This window comes from Myxine glutinosa, chromosome 6, assembly GCF_964187855.1.
Source record: "Myxine glutinosa chromosome 6, kmMyxGlut1.1, whole genome shotgun sequence".
In the NCBI taxonomy this organism is placed as follows: Eukaryota; Metazoa; Chordata; class Myxini; order Myxiniformes; family Myxinidae; genus Myxine; species Myxine glutinosa.
Window position 1 is genome coordinate 39,006,659 of NC_136266.1, and position 16,907 is coordinate 39,023,565.

General features: G+C 43.4%; 1 protein-coding gene across 30 annotated transcripts in view; it reads right to left on the bottom strand.

Annotated features, from left to right (window-relative positions):
* Positions 1–16,907, bottom strand: part of LOC137429699 (transcription factor 12-like) — a 386,392-nt gene that overhangs the window by 263,038 nt on the left and 106,447 nt on the right. For all 30 annotated transcript variants that reach the window (XM_078779753.1, XM_078779765.1, XM_078779766.1 and 27 more), the window contains one exon: positions 14,336–14,408. In XM_078779753.1, coding sequence (XP_078635879.1) covers positions 14,336–14,408 — 73 coding nt within the window. The remainder of the gene's footprint in view (positions 1–14,335; positions 14,409–16,907) is intronic.

The window sequence follows — 16,907 nt, forward strand, 5'->3', positions numbered from 1 at the left end:
GCAATCAATTTTGTATGTGCCTGTCTATATGTTCAGGTCACAACTTTTTTACCATTTGAAGTTTGCTCATCAAATTTTCAAGAAACCTAAATTATGAGATCCTGGAGAACAGCAGTTAATAAAACTTACATTTTTTTAATCTCCTGTTTTCATCAAGTTTAATTCGAGTACAAAGGGGGCATGAATGGGCTTTGCAATTTGGGATGCTTTCGAGTTGATAATTGTATTCCTTCCCCCCCTCCTCTCCCCATCCCCACACATCAGCCATTTACATGTCCCTTCTTTCCCCCTCCCTTTCTGCCTCTACCAACATTTCTCTCTCCTATATGATTCCCTTTCTAAATCCAGAGGAATACGCTCAAAAAGGCTGAAAGGTCTTACAGGATGAATGATACAGACATAGTACATTTTCCTATGAGCCGTCTATTCTGGGTCAGATTATCGGCTCAAGTCTGATTGGTGCTTCACAGGCAGGGCATTGCATCAGAGCATCAGAATGTTTTTCATCCTTCAGATTGGAAGTTAACATGGGGACCTTTCTGCTTGCATTCGTTTTCATAGGGTAAATATCCCATGATGTGAAGTCGGTGTCTTTCAAGGGTTCTACATTTTCAATTTCCAATTTCAAATTCCCGACACTTTCAGACAAATGGCAGGCCTGGTCAACTGGTTCGTGACAGACTGGAAAAATAACATTTCCTGGGCCACCCGACAAGAAGGTGGAAATAATTGGGTCTGTTAAAGAAAGGTAGGTAGTAGTAGTAGTAGTCATAGTAGTTGTAGTAGTCGTAGCAGTAGTAGTAGCAGTAGTAGTCGTCGTTGTCATCAGAATGAGCTAGAATGAAAGTTGTTTTCTCCTTCTTTCAATTGAATGTCTGAATGAGAACGATGCTGATGAGGAAAGCAAGTTTTTTTTTTTTTTTTTTTAACTGCTGAACTCCCTTTGCCTTGGGCCCCAACGCTCTTTATCAGCATTTGTTTTCCATATTTAAAAACTATGCCCGCATGGTAATGCTCACCCAGACAACTATGTAGCAGAGCCGTTTAAATATTACCTTCTCAAAAAAAAAAGAAAAAAAAAAGAAAAGAACAGTTTTAAACACCTTCCATGCCCCACACACCCCATTCCGTCCTCACTCCATACTCCTATATCCCCATTCTGACCAACCTTTCCTTTTATTTTTAAATAGAAATGCAGAATTGTATTGCACATCATATCACTCTCACACTTGAAACTTTTGCATTCAACCCAACATGGCCGAACCCACATCACATTCGACAAACAGCCCACTCGACGAGACCCACTTTCCTAAGCTGCTGCATACAAAACTAGAACGGCACTTGGTAGAGCGCACACCTCCGCCAGACCGATCAGTTTACGTTTTGTAGCAAACTCATAGACAGGATCCGGATTCGCATCTTCACCAAAATCAACTCATTTAGTCCTTGTGAAACACCCAACCTGTCCACCAAGTCTCACCCAAATCCGTCCGTAGCTTTTTGAGACATCCTGCTCACAGATGGGGTGAAAACATAACGTCCGCCCACCCTCAATGGAGGATGTAACGAAAATAATAATAACAATAATAATAATAATAATAATAATAATAATAATACATTTATTTTGTATAGCGCTTTTCAAGAAACCCAAAGACGCTTTGACATAGTACGTAAAACAAAGACAAAAAAGACAAAAATACATAATTAAATAACCAAACAGAAAGGAAGGAGAAGGAGAAGAGACGGTCAGGGGTTGAATGCGGTGTTGAACAGGTGGGTCTTGAGTGATGATTTGAATGTGGTGAGTGAGGAGTCACTGATGGTTTGAGGTAGTGAGTTCCAGAGTGTGGGAGCAGCGATGGAGAAGGCCCTGTCCCCCCAGGATCTGAGTTTGGTCCGGATGGGGGGGGGGGGGGGGGACAGGAGGTTGGCAGCAGCAGAGCGGAGGGTGCGGGTGGGAGTGTGTTTGGGAAGGAGGTCAGTCAGGTAGGATGGGGCCAGGTTATGGAGGGCTTTGTAGGTCAGGAGGAGGATTTTGTACTGGATTCTCTGGGTGATGAAGTGGTAAAGTACACCGGTACTTTAAAGAATGTTTTACTTCAGATTTTCAAAACTTCCACCATTTGTGTACATAATAGATGGCCCAAAGATCATGAATGCAAATCCAATTGGTCCAGATGAGCAATATATAGATTTCTTCTTTTCATTGTCCTTCAACAACAAAATAATTCTCATGTGCAAGTGCAAGAGGACACTGCAGATCCCAACAACCAGACCAATCACGATCCGAAGCACAATGACCATCACCCCAAACACCTTTTATTACCCACAGCCAAAGACACCAAAGGTCAAGGTAAACAACTTCTCCAGGCAGTCCTCAACAGATAACAACATTATTAAGCCAGTTGTGCTGCCAGAAAAATAAAAGGAAGCAATTGGCCATGCAAGAAACATTGTTTTGTAATTCGGAAGAACCAAGGAAAGATTTCCATGATCAGCACAGCATGCTGTGTGCTTTGGCAAGTTGAGACAGTGCCACACTCGCGACACTGTTCCACCGAGGCAAGTCAAACGGCGTTAGCAAATTACAACTAGGTTTTTGCTTTCGCCAATTCCTCGAAATCGAAATTGTATCTCTGGGCTGGAAATAAAATATGGAGGAAAGCGGCATAATCAAAACCAAATCAGAAAAACAGTCGCCATATCCCTCGCGTATGCATCCCCAGAGTTTATTAATCAAATGCTGCCACAGATTCTGGGACTAGTTTGCAAAACTGGCATCACAGGCTCCACTAAAACCACTGGCAAAATGCGTCATTTCCTTCCCCAAACAACCACATTAGTCTCTTATTATACTTCATATACAAGTCAGAGCCTACAGCAAAAAAAATTAAGCTTAAAAAAACAACACAACCAAGCACACTCAAAATAATGTGGCCTCAAATGAACCCTTGAGCATGTCTCCTTAAAACACAATCAACCAGCGAGTCAGAAAAAGTGAAACGACGCGTTTTCATTGACAAAATACGTAATGCGAAATAAAGTGTCAAACTTGCATGGTATTCGTGTATTCAAATTGACCACTCACCCAAACCTGTGCTTTGTGCTTTAATTACCAAAGAACCAACGAGAAGTCCTACAAAATTGCAGTAAGACCAGAAGTAAAGTTTCGTGAAAATTACCCTCAAAGAGAAGGTGTAGAGATAAAAAGGTACTATACTGTGAAAATCCTACCTATTATGATAATCTTTAATTGCCATGAAATATTCACTCGTGCTCGCTCTAATGTCTAGCTAGGAGAGAAAGAGGAGGAGGAAGATGTAATATAAACTACCAGCTCGTCCACGAGCCTCGATCATGAATGCAAAAAAACTACAACGGTACTCGGTAGAGCGAATACCTCCACCAGGCTGAACATTTGGCATTTTGTATCCCACTGATAGGCCGGATCTGGATTCGGACTTCAACCAAAATCTAATCGGCTTGTTCTCGTCACCTACCCAACTCGTCCCCCCAAGTTTAGTCATAACTCGTCCATAACTTTTTTAAATATCATGTTATTTATCGTTTGTCGCCCGATCTCTCGACGGTGATGAATCACTTGGGAAATTAAATAATTCTCGTATCCAAATCCATATTCAGATCTTCACCAAAATCGAATCTATTTGGCCTCGTCACACACACAACCGGTCCACCAAATTTCGTCCAAATCCATCCACATAACTTTTTCAGATATCCTGCTATTTATTGTTTTTGGCCCGATCTCCCAATGGTGAAGAATCACTTTTTAAAATTCTAGTAGCCGGATCCGAATCCGGATCTTCACCAAAATATAATCATTTCATCCTTGTCACATACCCAATCTCTCTGCCAAATTTCGTCCGAATCCGTTCACAACGTTTTGAGATATCTTGCTTGCAGACAAACAGGCAGACAGGGGTGAAAACATAACCTCCTTCAAAATGCTTGAAACTGTTTTTTGTTTTTTTTTCTTCAGGGTTCAAGGCTCATAAAAAAGCTAGAACACAAATTGCCTGCACACGCACACCCATGCACAAGACAACACCAGAGCCGACTTCAAACAAACACAGCCGCTGAGCTTGGAGGAAGGGATGTCACTTCCTCGAGGACCCTGGGTACTAGAAAAGCCATCTTATTGATGAGGTCTCTTTTCTCACCACACTCAGTTTGGAGGAATATGCTAACTGATATGGTTCGTCCATGCTATATCCTTTAAATGCTGAGCATCAAGCAAGGAAGCAGCACATACCATTGCTAGTCTTTGGTAGGATCCGGTCAGGGTCGGAATCAAACCCCTGACCTTCCAGACACAAAGTGGATCCAAACATTCGGTGATTATGAGGAGGGCAATATGGTAAACAAGTATGTATCAGGAAATCGTTAGACTTCCTAAGCAGGGATGGTATGGAGACTCCATAGGATTAATACAACACAAATCCTCAAAATAATTAACCAATATACAAACCTATCAACCTATAATAAAGTATCGCTAGGCGTCTATCGCTTGACATAAAGTATCGCTAGACCAGTCATCTGTGGAGAATTTCACATCCAATAACATTCTTTGAACTTTTTGACAACATCGCCGAGCAAGAAAACTGACCGGCTCAATATAGGCCAATTGTAATTCTTCTTCTTCTTCTTCTATTCAGAAAGCCAAACTCAAAGTTGGTTTGAAGTAGAACCCAAACGTAATTTTTTTTCCCCTGAAAACCATTGAAAATCATTAATTACGGTCTAATTTGAAGGGTTCTTTTTTTTTTGGCCAATCAGAAAATGTTGAAATTAGCTCTAGAATGTTGATTTTCGATTTTGCCAGTGATGTCACATGATGATCTCACCTTGATCCAAATGGTGACTTGCATAGAGAAACAGTGTATTCCAAGCTTGGATTCCCATACTGATTCCTCCATCATTAGCAACTCTGAAGGTTCTCAGTATGTTGAAACTGATCAGTGCGATTGTGAAGAAACTATGGGAGACAAAATTACATCATAACGCTTCATGCACCATAGATTACCTTCAGTTGGATTTGCCTTCCATGAGGCGAAGGCAAGTTGTTGCATGGCAACTGCCTCACCACAGGCTTCAGTGTACCATGGAAGGGTATGACAACTGAAGACGAGATGGGATAAATCTGTGCATGAGAGAGAGCAGTTTACTTTGGAAGAATTCCCAGGAAGAGTTGATGTCAGAGGCAGTAGAGATGGAAGACCAGTCCAGATGATTGATGGCTGCTTGAAGAGCGTGCCAGTCGACCTGAGTGAAATGCCAGACTCGTTGACGCTGAGGAGGCTCTCTGAGAATGGCCAGAGAGATGTCCACTTTAACAAGCACATGATCAGAAGAACCGATTGGAGCAGAAGAAGAGCAGCAGACATTTGCAGGGAAGTTAGTCATAACCAAGTCTAGAAGAGAAGATGCTCCGTTGACTGAGATCTGGGTCTGGAAATTGACAGATTTTGTCAGTCCCAGTGAGTTGCAGAAGTCCTTTGCTAAGGTGTCATGGCTGGTGAGAGAGGAACCCACTCCCAGCCAGCTGGCATGATGACAGTTGAAGTCGCCACATATGAGGAAGAGAGAGTTGGGATGAGTGGATAGAAGTTGGTCCATGTTGTCAGACAGGGAAATGCAAATGGAGTCATCACTGTTTGGAGGACGGTACAACACACATATAAACAAAAGGTGGGCGTGGAGGGGACGCCGTAGCCAGAGGTACTCCTGGGGGTGTGGTGGAGAGAGGGCAGTGCAGGGAGAGTGAGGAAGAGAGTTTTTGATAAAGATAGCAACCCCACCACCATGACGAGGCTCAGGTCTATCATACCGGAGGAGGGAGTAACCAGGAAGAGATATTAAGGAATCAGAGACATCTTGAAGAAGGAAAGTTTCTGTTAAGCAGATCAAGTCTGGATTGTCAGAAGCAACCTGAATGGAGAGATCAATCAGGTTTGAGCAAAAGCCCCAGATGTTTGAGGTCCATACCGTTAAGGAAGAGGGAGGGGGAGCATAGGGTACGGGACAGGGGAGGGGAGGGGTAGGGTAAGATGAGGGGTGAGAGGGGGAGGTAGGGAGAGCTGTTGATAGTGTGTCAGAGATTGCAGAAGAGTTAGGAGAAAGGGAAGGATGAGGAGGACAAAAGGTTTGATGGTGATGTGATGAGGCACAGTGAGGTGTTGTTTGAGGAGAGGCAGAACAAAGTAGAAGGTTGGAGGAGGTGGAAGTATGAGATGGATGGGAGAGGAAGTGGGGAGGAGGCAGCTTTGAGGAGGAGAGGGGAGCAGGGAGAATTGGAGAAAGATGGTAGGGGGGGAGATTAGAAGGGGAGGGGTGGGGGAGGGTGGTGGTTTGATGGGGAAGGGTGAGGGGGGAGTTTTTAAGGGGAGGGGTGAGGAGGTAGTTTTGACGGGGAGGAGTGAGGGAGGAGATTTGAAGGGGAGGGGTGAGGGGGGAGTTTAGGAGGGTATGGGTGAGGGGGGAGTTTAGGATGGAAGGGGCAAGGGGAAGTTTAGGAGGGGAGGGGCAAGGGGGGAGTTTAGAAAGTAGATGATGAATGAAAGACGAACATTTATAACAAATTGGGTTTATTGTGATTTTCAAGTTAGCGATCCGTTTAAGAATGATGTTGGAGGGGTGGAATGAATGTGAATTTAGAGCATGTAGTGAGGAAGAATTATAAGAGATTGAATTTTTTTTTGAAGTGGAATGAGTTGAAGAGGAAATTGAAAAGAGTTTTTTAAATAGGAAGAAAAACAACGTGTTGTAATACACCACTAAATAAAACACTGCAGGGGAAAGTCTAAACATGTTTAAACAGAACCGTGAAGAACAATCTAATATTCACAAAAATACCAACGGGGAGAGGGCTTAGACCTAGAGGGACAATCATGAGTCATGTGAACAGGGCAAAAGGTGGAAAGCAAGGAGATAATGGGGGCGGGGCGACACAGTGCATGTGGACAGAAGCACACGATGAGACAACAGAACACGTGGAGAAAGGGAAATTAATGTTGTTGTTTTTTTTTGTTCGTTTTTTTTGGGGTGGGGGGGTTAAAACGTTAGACAAAGAGGTAGATGTTCGTGGAAGTTCGGGGGAGAAGGGAAAAATCTAAGAACCAAGCAAAAACAGCGAAGGAAGGAACTTAAGTGAACAAACTTCGACGGGGGAAGCCTCAGGCTACAAGGCCGCACACACGGGGCAAACAGAAACGATTAACTTATTACAAACTGGGTTTATTGTGATTTTCAAGTCAGAGATCCATTTGAAAATGATAGAGGAGTTGTGGAATGAAGGTGAGTTTGGAGAATATAGAAAGGAAGAACTGTAAGAGATTGAATTATTTTTTTTAATGGAATGAATTGAAGAGGAAATTGAAAAAAAGCCTTTTAAAGAGTAATTAGAGCAGTCTCCCTTGACATATCACGTGCCTTCGATACGGTCTGGCACCCCGCTCTGCTCACCAAACTCTCCTCTTTTGGTATCCATGGAAATCTCCACGCATGGCTGGCGGACTTCCTCTCTAGTCATAGTCAACGTGTGGCCCTGAATGGGTTTCTCTCATCTCCTCTTCCTGTTCAGGCTGGAGTTCCACAAGGCAGTGTTCTGGGCCCTGTGCTTTTTCTGGTCTTCATCAATGATCTCTCTGACTCTCTTGAAAATCCTCTGTATCTCTTTGCTGATGACTCTACTCTCTGTCGCTCCATTCTTCATCCCTCAGATCGGCAGTCTGCTGCCTCCTCACTCTCTGCAGACCTGGACAAAATCACAGACTGGGCAAACAAGTGGAACATGTCTGTCAATCCTGACAAATCTCACACTCTTACGATGTCTCTCCGAAAAGACCGACTGGACAACCCTCCCATCCACTTTCTGAATAATCCTCTCCAAGAAGTTCTGTCACTCAAGCTTTTGGGTCTCACTATCTGCCATGATCTTTCCTGGGAAAACCACATTTCAAATCTGGCCTCCAAAGCCAGTCACCGACTGGGCATCCTCCGTCGTGCGAAGTCCTTCCTTGGCACACCTGAGCTCCTCACCACATACAAGGCTTTCATCCGCAGCTCAATGGAATACTGCTCTCCCCTCTGGGCTGGTGCTCCTGCCTCACACCCAGCTCGTCTTCACGCTGTTGAAACCAAAGCATTCAGAATTATTGGAATCTCCCGCGATGAAGCTAACTCCAAGGGCCTCTCACTCACTCACCGCAGGCAGGTTGGTGGTCTTTCCATCTTCTACCGACTCCTCTCTGGCCTTGCCCCCCCAGCTCTCTCTGGGCTCTGTCCCGCAAATATTCCTACAGGTCGCACAATATCTGCCTGCAACCCTCTTATGGTCAAACTGCCAAAATCAAGACTCTCTGCTCACCTTCACTCCTCTTTTCTCCCACCTGTGGAACAAACTCCCTCACTCTCTTCAATCCCACTCCACCCTCCAGGTCTTTAAAAAAGCTGTTCACCACCATCTCTTATCTTCCCCCATCCAAAACCTTGATCTTTTCTACCCCCGCTAATTTCACCCCAATTCCACTTTTTTGAAATACCAACTTCTGTCCTGGAAGTCCTTGGTGTCCTTGTGTTTTATACTTCTCCCTCCACCCCCCCCCCCCTTCCCACGCCTCCTCCCCCCAAGCCCTCTCCCTTCCACACATCTCCCTGCTCTCAAATGTTGTGTTTGTGTGCTTCCCCTTGTCTCCCCATCTTGTTTTCCACTCCCTCTTTTTGTGTGTTTTGTTTGTCTGGTTGATTTGTTTGTGAAGTAAATGTTAGCTCTTTCACGAGCCTCGATTCAGTATACAACAAAAAAAAAAAAAAAAAAAAAAAAAACAGCGTGTTGTAATATACCACTGAATAAAACACTGCAGGGGAATGTTTAAACATATTAAAATAATATTTAAACAAAACCGTGAAAAACAATCTGGGAAAAATCCCTGAAGTGAGGACGTGGATCTGAGAAAGAAGGAAAAAGGGTTGAATGAGTATGGTGGAAAGTAGAATTGGAAAGGTATCGGCTGGAGATGGAAGGAAGAGGTGGAAGAAAAGGAGATAAAGGGGGTGGGGCGAGACAACAGCACACGTGGGCGTGTGCCCACGAGAGAAGGAAATAAGAAAGCAATTTTTTATTTTTTTTTGTATTTAAAATGTTAAACAAAGAGCAAGATGTTCGGGGGAGGTAGGGAGAGAAGAGAAAATCAAAGAAAAAGCAATACAGTGAAGGAAAGAAATTAAATTAACAAAACACCGACGGGGGGGAGGGAAGCCTCAAGGTACCAGGCCGCACACATGGTACCAACAGAAAACGATTAATTACACACACGTTTGCACGAATTACAAACCAAAACTAACTAGAAACACACAGTAACACATACACAATAAAATAACGAGTGGAAATTTGACAAAGACACGAATGGGAAAATACTTAACTTTGATGACATGGAGAGCTGAAAGGACGCTTCTTCGCCGGAGGAACCGGAAGCGGAAGTGACCCTTTGGAGAAAGCTAAGTGCTGGAGAGGGAACATTTTATTTTATTTAATCTTTCCCCTGTGTGTGTGGTTGAGTCAGTGAGTGGAGGTGTCTCAAAATAGAATTTAGTTTTACCTCAGTCTTTATTTCGACGTTTTTGTCCGTGCTTTATTTTTTTATTAAACCCTTTGTGTTGCATTTTATTTGTCGCGTACTATTTGTTTGTGGTTTCGGTATAAACCCATGCATTCCGTTCAGTTAAACATCTCACATCTCTTCATTCCCACACTCGCCAAAAATAACCGTCATCGGGAGGTCGCCTCGAAGTTAAAGCTGGTTCGGCCATCCGTCCCTGGTGATCTTAATCGCCTGGCGACGTGACAATATATTTGAACAGCACCAACCACCTTTAGAGGCCATTTTTCCCCGCAGAGCAGGGGTTGGCCTTTCTTGGGCACCGTGGTCCCCTTTTTGAAGCAATGTTTTACAGCCGGATGCCCTTCCTGCCGCCAACCCTGTTGGTCGCCTCTTGCGACACACAGGGAATTACCAGTGAGCTGGTACTCAATTTGCCCACCTCGGAAGGATGACAGGCTGAGTCAACCCCCCTGGTGTTTATTCAGCGATCGACCGGGATTCGAACCCAGGATCCTAGGATCCCAAGCCGGCACCCTAACCGCTAAGCCAACACCAGGCCAGCATAAACCCTGTAAACAACCCGGCCGAGCAATTACATGCAAGGAAAAGAGGAAAAGAGATAATTTGGTTGTTTTTGTCAATCGTGCCAGAGTGACAGAGTGAAACTGAGATTGTGAGAACTGAAAGAGATGGTCCAACAATCAGGACATCATAATTCATGTTTACTAATTACTAACTTATTTACCTGCTCAAGGACCTTGTTTGCACTTCTGAAAACATCGTTTAGTTGTTCCTGGGCAAAATTTTACACCATCTCAAGCAATCAAATTTGACACCGAGGGCGGAGTAATAGTTAGATTCAGACAAAATGGTGGCGGCTAGTGATGTAACCACTACAGCTTACTTCATCCAAGAGATCTATCTGTTTTGTCCATCTTTTTCTCAAAAATCTGTCAAAATCATCAGCTTCTCTGAGAAGAGTTGGCAGAAGGTCTGGCCCATTCTGTTTGACCCATCGGCTTCATATGTTTATCAATGTTCCTGTTATTCAAACTTCAAGAACAAAGTTAATATACAGTAGATCGTGCTCGGAAATGCAAAATAAGAGTTGAAAAGACCCTTTCCATGTCCTTTTTCTCAAGACTGCACAGGGCAAGGTGTTCTATCAACTCTCTAGTTCACATTGCAAGACATCTCAAACAAAACTGCTTTAATGGACATACCATTGTCCAAACATGACCACCTCCATCCCCCTGTAACTCTACCCCGACCCTAATATTACATGGAGGACTGATAAATTCAAACACTACAAAAAGGAAATCCCACATGTGCAGTTGGACTGTAAAAGTTAGTTAACCTGCACGGCTTTGCAAAGACCATGTGAGAGCTATATTTATACTGCCCTGGAAAATTCATTCCAAAATGATCAGCAATGTAGTAAGGTTGAAAAGGTGTGGGTGTTGAGGAGTGCAAGATCTGTGATGATAACAAATAAGCGAGTGATAGATGAAAATGTATGGCTTAGAAAGGAATGTTGTGAAAGGAAAAGGAGAGTATTTCAGGCAAATACTGAGCACTGACAGCACCTGCTTTCCAATATCGAGGGGCATCAACAGCTCACTTTGGTTCACAGAATTTCTCTCCTTTTGAGGTTTATCTATCATTGATGCTGCAAACAAACTGCCCAATAAGGCATTTATTTATTACGTGTGTAAAGGGAGAGGGTAAATGAGAGAAATATAAATTGAAATCAAGGACGAGAAGAGAACAGGATAAGCGAGGAGAGAAAGTAAGGTCGGAGAGTGTGGAGAGGTGGGATAAAAGGTAAATGAGGAGGACATAGAAGTGAGGGGAGGGAAGGAAAGCGACTAACGAGGCATATAACCAGACTCGCTGGTGTAATGGTAGAACATCCACTCCATGTCTGTGAGGTTAGCAGTTCAGACCCCGGCCGAGTCATACCAAAGACCTTAAAATGGTACGTGCTTCTTCCTTGCTTGAAGTACAGCATTTAAAGGGATATAACACGGACAATCCCGCTAGGTTGCATCCATGGGAAGGAGGAAATTCATGAATTCTTAAGAAATGCCTTCCTAAGTGCGGTGAGAAAAGCAGCGCCATTGTTGCGACGTCGCTGGTACCCAGAGTACCCCGGGAAGTGACGGCACTTCCCCACCTAAGCTCAGTGGCTGTGTTTGTCCCATTGAACAGTCTTGTGTTGTGTCACAGATGTTCGTATGTTTGTCCATGTGTGTGTGGCAACTCCAGTACGAGACTTAGATCGTGTATTGAGAAATAAAAAATGGAAGGAAAGGGAATCACGAGCTGCTGCTCAAATTAACTTTGGAACATTATCTCCCGTATGTATGTACCAAATTTTGTAACTATAGTATGGATCATTTTCATGGTACATACTACAAAATATTCGTCATAATAAAATAATAAAGAACAACAAGCCTTTCCATTCAGAATCCTACTACTACTACTACTACTACTACTACTCCTACTTATGATTATGTGAGCATGGCTAATCCCACTACTATGACTACTTTGAAGGCTACAATTAATCTTGTGGGCAGGGGCGGATCCAGGAACTTCAAGACGGGGGGATGCATGAAACTATAGTGCTGGGGGGGGGGGGGTGGGGATAAACGGGGAGTCTGGGGGTCCTCCCCCAGGAAATTTTAAAAAATTGATCATCAGAAACGGCATTTCATGCGTTCTTGGAAGTTTCTGCAGTTCCTTGTGTTCTTCCCTGGTCCAACAGTTCAGCAGATTCGCACCGCCTGCACCCTCATCCTGGATCGAAGGGGGGGGGGTGCGCACCCCCTGCACCCACCCCCCTGGATCCACCCCTGGTGGGCTCAGCCGTGGGGGAAGTTTCGGCCGAATACTTTTCATAAACCGGAGGAGAGGGGGCATACCTGATGCTCGACAAAGGATAATTTAGGCAGGAAGTTGTAATTTCTTCAGGGTGCCGGCAATAACTCACATACTCTTCGCGGAAGGCGCCATGAGATCTTTAACATCGACCAATTAATGCCAGCAGATGGCGCATCCAGCTTAACATCCATTTGAGAGACAACACCCACATTGAAGTATCACTCTACATGCAAAACACCAGGATGCCTGTTTATAGCTGGGCTGAGATTCAAACCTCGGCTAGACCACTCAGAGGCGAGAGCGCATACCTGTAGGTGCTATTGCCCACGCCTTGGCTGAATTCAAAATTACTTGTATAACCTACAAGCGCATTCCATCAGCAGCCCAGCTGCGTCCCCAGCAAATGATGCTACCCACAGCCATACCTCTAATCTATTCTGCCAGCCCCTTATCAAACAACAAGGTGTGAAATGTACTATCATTAATATCGATTTGTAATTCAAAAAAGGAGAAAAGGGAAACAGAAGTGCGAGTATGGCTTCCCATTATTAATTTGAGATATTTTGGAAATATGTGCTTGTGAAACTCATCAAATGCAAACCCAATGTTAATCGCTAGCATGTCATGAATCAACTTAAAAATGCTGCCAACACTTTGCGCGTGAACGCAATTGGACTCTCGTACGTGAGCAGGAACAGATTTGCAACAAAAGTGACTGGATATTAAGCAATTAGTAACCCTAATATCTGCTGGAGTAGCCCATTGCAAAATGCAAAGTATCTGCTGCTCATTGGAAATAGAATACTTTATTTGAGATCATTCTTTGAAAAACTGCATGAAGATGGACATTTATTCATTTATGGACAGACACATTCATACATGGGTGTGGGGTGGTGTGGGAGAGGGGGAGGATTAAAACTGGGAAAGGGAAGACTTTAGTGGACAAAAGGATAGTAGGAGAGTCATGGAGAAGTGTAGTGAGTGGGAGGAAAAGAATATTGACAGGAAGTGGTGGGGGAGGGTGGGGAGGGGGACAGTAAGGGAGAAGGGGGAGCGAGAGGGGAGGGGTGCAGAAGGAAGAAAGACGTAAGGGGAACGGAGGGCGAGAGTATATGGAGGTCGAAGAAGGGTTAAACAATCCACGATATTTCCTCATGCAGTTATCCATCAAAGTTTTCCTTCAGTGGTTGAGATAAAACACGAAAAACATGAAAAGATTATCTGATTCGATGAGCATTTAACAAAGCTTACAAATGTCACTTTTTGAATCCCAGCCAGCAATGCATGTGCATCCTGGATATTGCGCGCGGTGCGTTCGTATACGTTCGACAACACACCTCCACCAGCCACTCACGGCAGAAATATATCATGAAGCAACTCAGGTTGCACAAATCGGTCTTCAAAATATAAAATACCATTGCGATAGTATGGTGGAAGCAAAGTGGTTGCAGGCACAAAATCGACAGGCACGGAGCACTGAGGGAAGTCCAAAATGACATTGCATTTGTAATTTACAAATCCCCCACGCGATAACCACAAGCGCCGACTGCATTTCCCCACAATTTACCAAAATATACCCACAAGCACGCTAAGCAAGCAAGAGTATTATTTTTTCTCTCTCTTCCTCTGGTGTGATGATAAAAACCAAAGAAACCACTATATATTAATTCATATTTTTACAACATTAAATACATTAATTATTGAAAATAATAATTTACGAGTTTGGTTGTTTACCTGACATGCATTTTTTTTTTCAAATGGCTTGGTCTCAAACATCACATTTCCACCAATATCGGACAATGAATTAGATTGACAGAGCACAAAAAGGTACCCACCAGAACCACTAAACTGGCTGCTTCCGAGTGTTGTCGGCCGATTCTTCCCAGAATTCACAGGAGGAGAAAACATCTGCAAAAGCAGGTCAAGTTCACCAATGAGATATCAGCAAAGTCAAGGGGATGTAAATCTAGCATTCTACAACAAAAACAACAACAGGAACTGGAGGAGAGACAATCATTATTATTCTGAATACACAAGTGTAGGGAGGGAAGGGGGGGGGGGGGGTGGGGACCCAGAGAGCAACACGATTACAGTCTGAAACGGGCAGACGAAAAATGCGCAGGCGACTAGAAGAGGGAGGAGAGCGACTAAAAGAGATCAGGAGTAAGTAAAGGACAAAGCATAAGGTGACAATGGATGGCACTATTGAAAAACTTGAGGGAAGAGCAAGATGCGAAACAGAAATTACACATATACGAGATAACGGAAGGATTAAGGAATGGAGGTGAGCATTCAGACGTGGGAAAGGGAAACCAAGTACACAACCAGTGATGAAAGGGCTGCAATTGGATAGAAGGGAAATAGATAGCATTTAGAATGAGTTGAGAATCAATTGAGGTGTTGGAAAGAGTTCCATCGATATGAATGTGCTGTGTGAGAAGCTGACCCTGGGACTTGACCTCTTGGGATTAAGTACTTTCCAGAAAACTGGTTCATAGTACACAGAAAATGTGCTGAAATGTACAGTCCTGTCTTCACACAACGAACATATAGATACGCAGACTGTTCCTTCTCGTGAAAAATTATTATACCACTTTTGTTATTTTCAAGCAGACATAATAATGGCCTCCTCGCGTCCAGAATGTCGCATTTATGAACATAATGACATTTTACGAGACAATAAATCAAGCGTATAGCATGTGTTGCTGCAAACCCTACCTTCGGACATCATAAATTACAAGTATGATTCATGCTCAGATCAACAGGGAAACCTCTGAGAATGTGGAACAGAAACGTCGTGAACAAAACCATTATCACACTGTTAACTGATTTATCAAGTTATGGTCATGAACAAGAGCACACCTTGGCATTTCACTGCGAGGGACTGTACTACAAGAGGGAGACAAAAGGTTGGGTTTTTTCTAAATAAATAAACTTCACAACCAAAAATATGACTACTAACCCACTGCAAAGAAGAATGAGCCACACTGGCAGGAAACTAGACAGAAAAAGACAAATCTGTGCCAAGCTTCACGTGGGACCTTTCATCCTTTCATGTTCATGAGGAAAGAAACCTTTTTTTTCAAATATATATATATATATATATATATATACAGACTTGGCATTTAATATGGAATATTTTTTTTGTGGGGGTGAACTTACTTTTCAAGATGTCTTAGAACCAATAGTTCATTGGAATTATGTTGAAATTATTCTAGATTTTGTTAATGTGACCTTTAAAAGAAACAAAAACCACATTTGACATTTTGAAACAAATAAATTGATCCTTGAAAGTGATGTAAACTGATATCGAACTCAATTCATGGACAGTACTGTGTTAAACTTCTGTACGTTTTCCAGAAGTATCTCTTTATTTTGCACATTAGCCAATTTTTTTTTTAACAAAAACAAAAGTTAAATTACGATTGGGATTACGGACAGTAAAATTACAGTTCAGTACTTCGTGTAACCCCCACGAGCATTCAGGAGAGCACGTACACGTTGAGGCATGCTGTTCACGAGATTTGCCAAGGTTTGGACAGGAATCGCTTGCCATGCAGTGACAATAGCCTGCTGCAATTCACGCACCGAAGTCGGCTGCTGGTCCAAGTTGTCGATTTGACGCGTTAATTCTGCCCACAAGTTCTCTATCGGATTCATATCCGGGGACATGGCAGGCCACTCCATATGCTCTCCACCACGGTCAGCAAGAAAGTGTTGGATCATGCGAGCACGATGAGGCCGTGCATTGTCATCTTGGAAGACAAAGTTTCCTCGAAAGGCTGCACGAGCAAATGGAAGCAATGTTTCTTCCAGAATGGCCCTGCACTTGAACTGGTTCAGGTTTCCATTCAGAACAACCAGGTCAGTTTTGCCCCCTTTTTTTGTATACTGAATCGAGGCTCGTGAAAGAGCTGACATTTACTTCACAAACAAATCAACCAGACAAACAAAATATATAAAAACAGGGAGCAGAAGACAAGAGAATGGGAAGCACGCAAACACTTGAGAGCACACAACATTTAAGAGCAGGGAGATGTGTGGAAGGGAGAGGGCTTGGAGGGAGGAGGCGAGGGAGGAGGCGTGGGAAGGGGGTGGGAGAAGTATAAAACACAAGGACACCAAGGACTTCCAGGACAGAAGTTGGTATTTCAAAAAGTGGAATTGGGGTGAAATTATCGGGGATAGAAAAGATCAAGGTTTTGGATGGGGGAAGATAAGAGATGGTGGTGAACAGCTGTTTTAAAGACCTGGAGGGTGGAGTGGGATTGAAGAGAGTGAGGGAGTTTGTTCCAGAGGCGGGAGAAAAGAGGAATGAATAATAATAATAATAATAATAATTCATTTATTTTGTAGAGCGCTTTTCCAGAAGCCCAAAGGCGCTTTGACAGAGTGGAAAACATAATG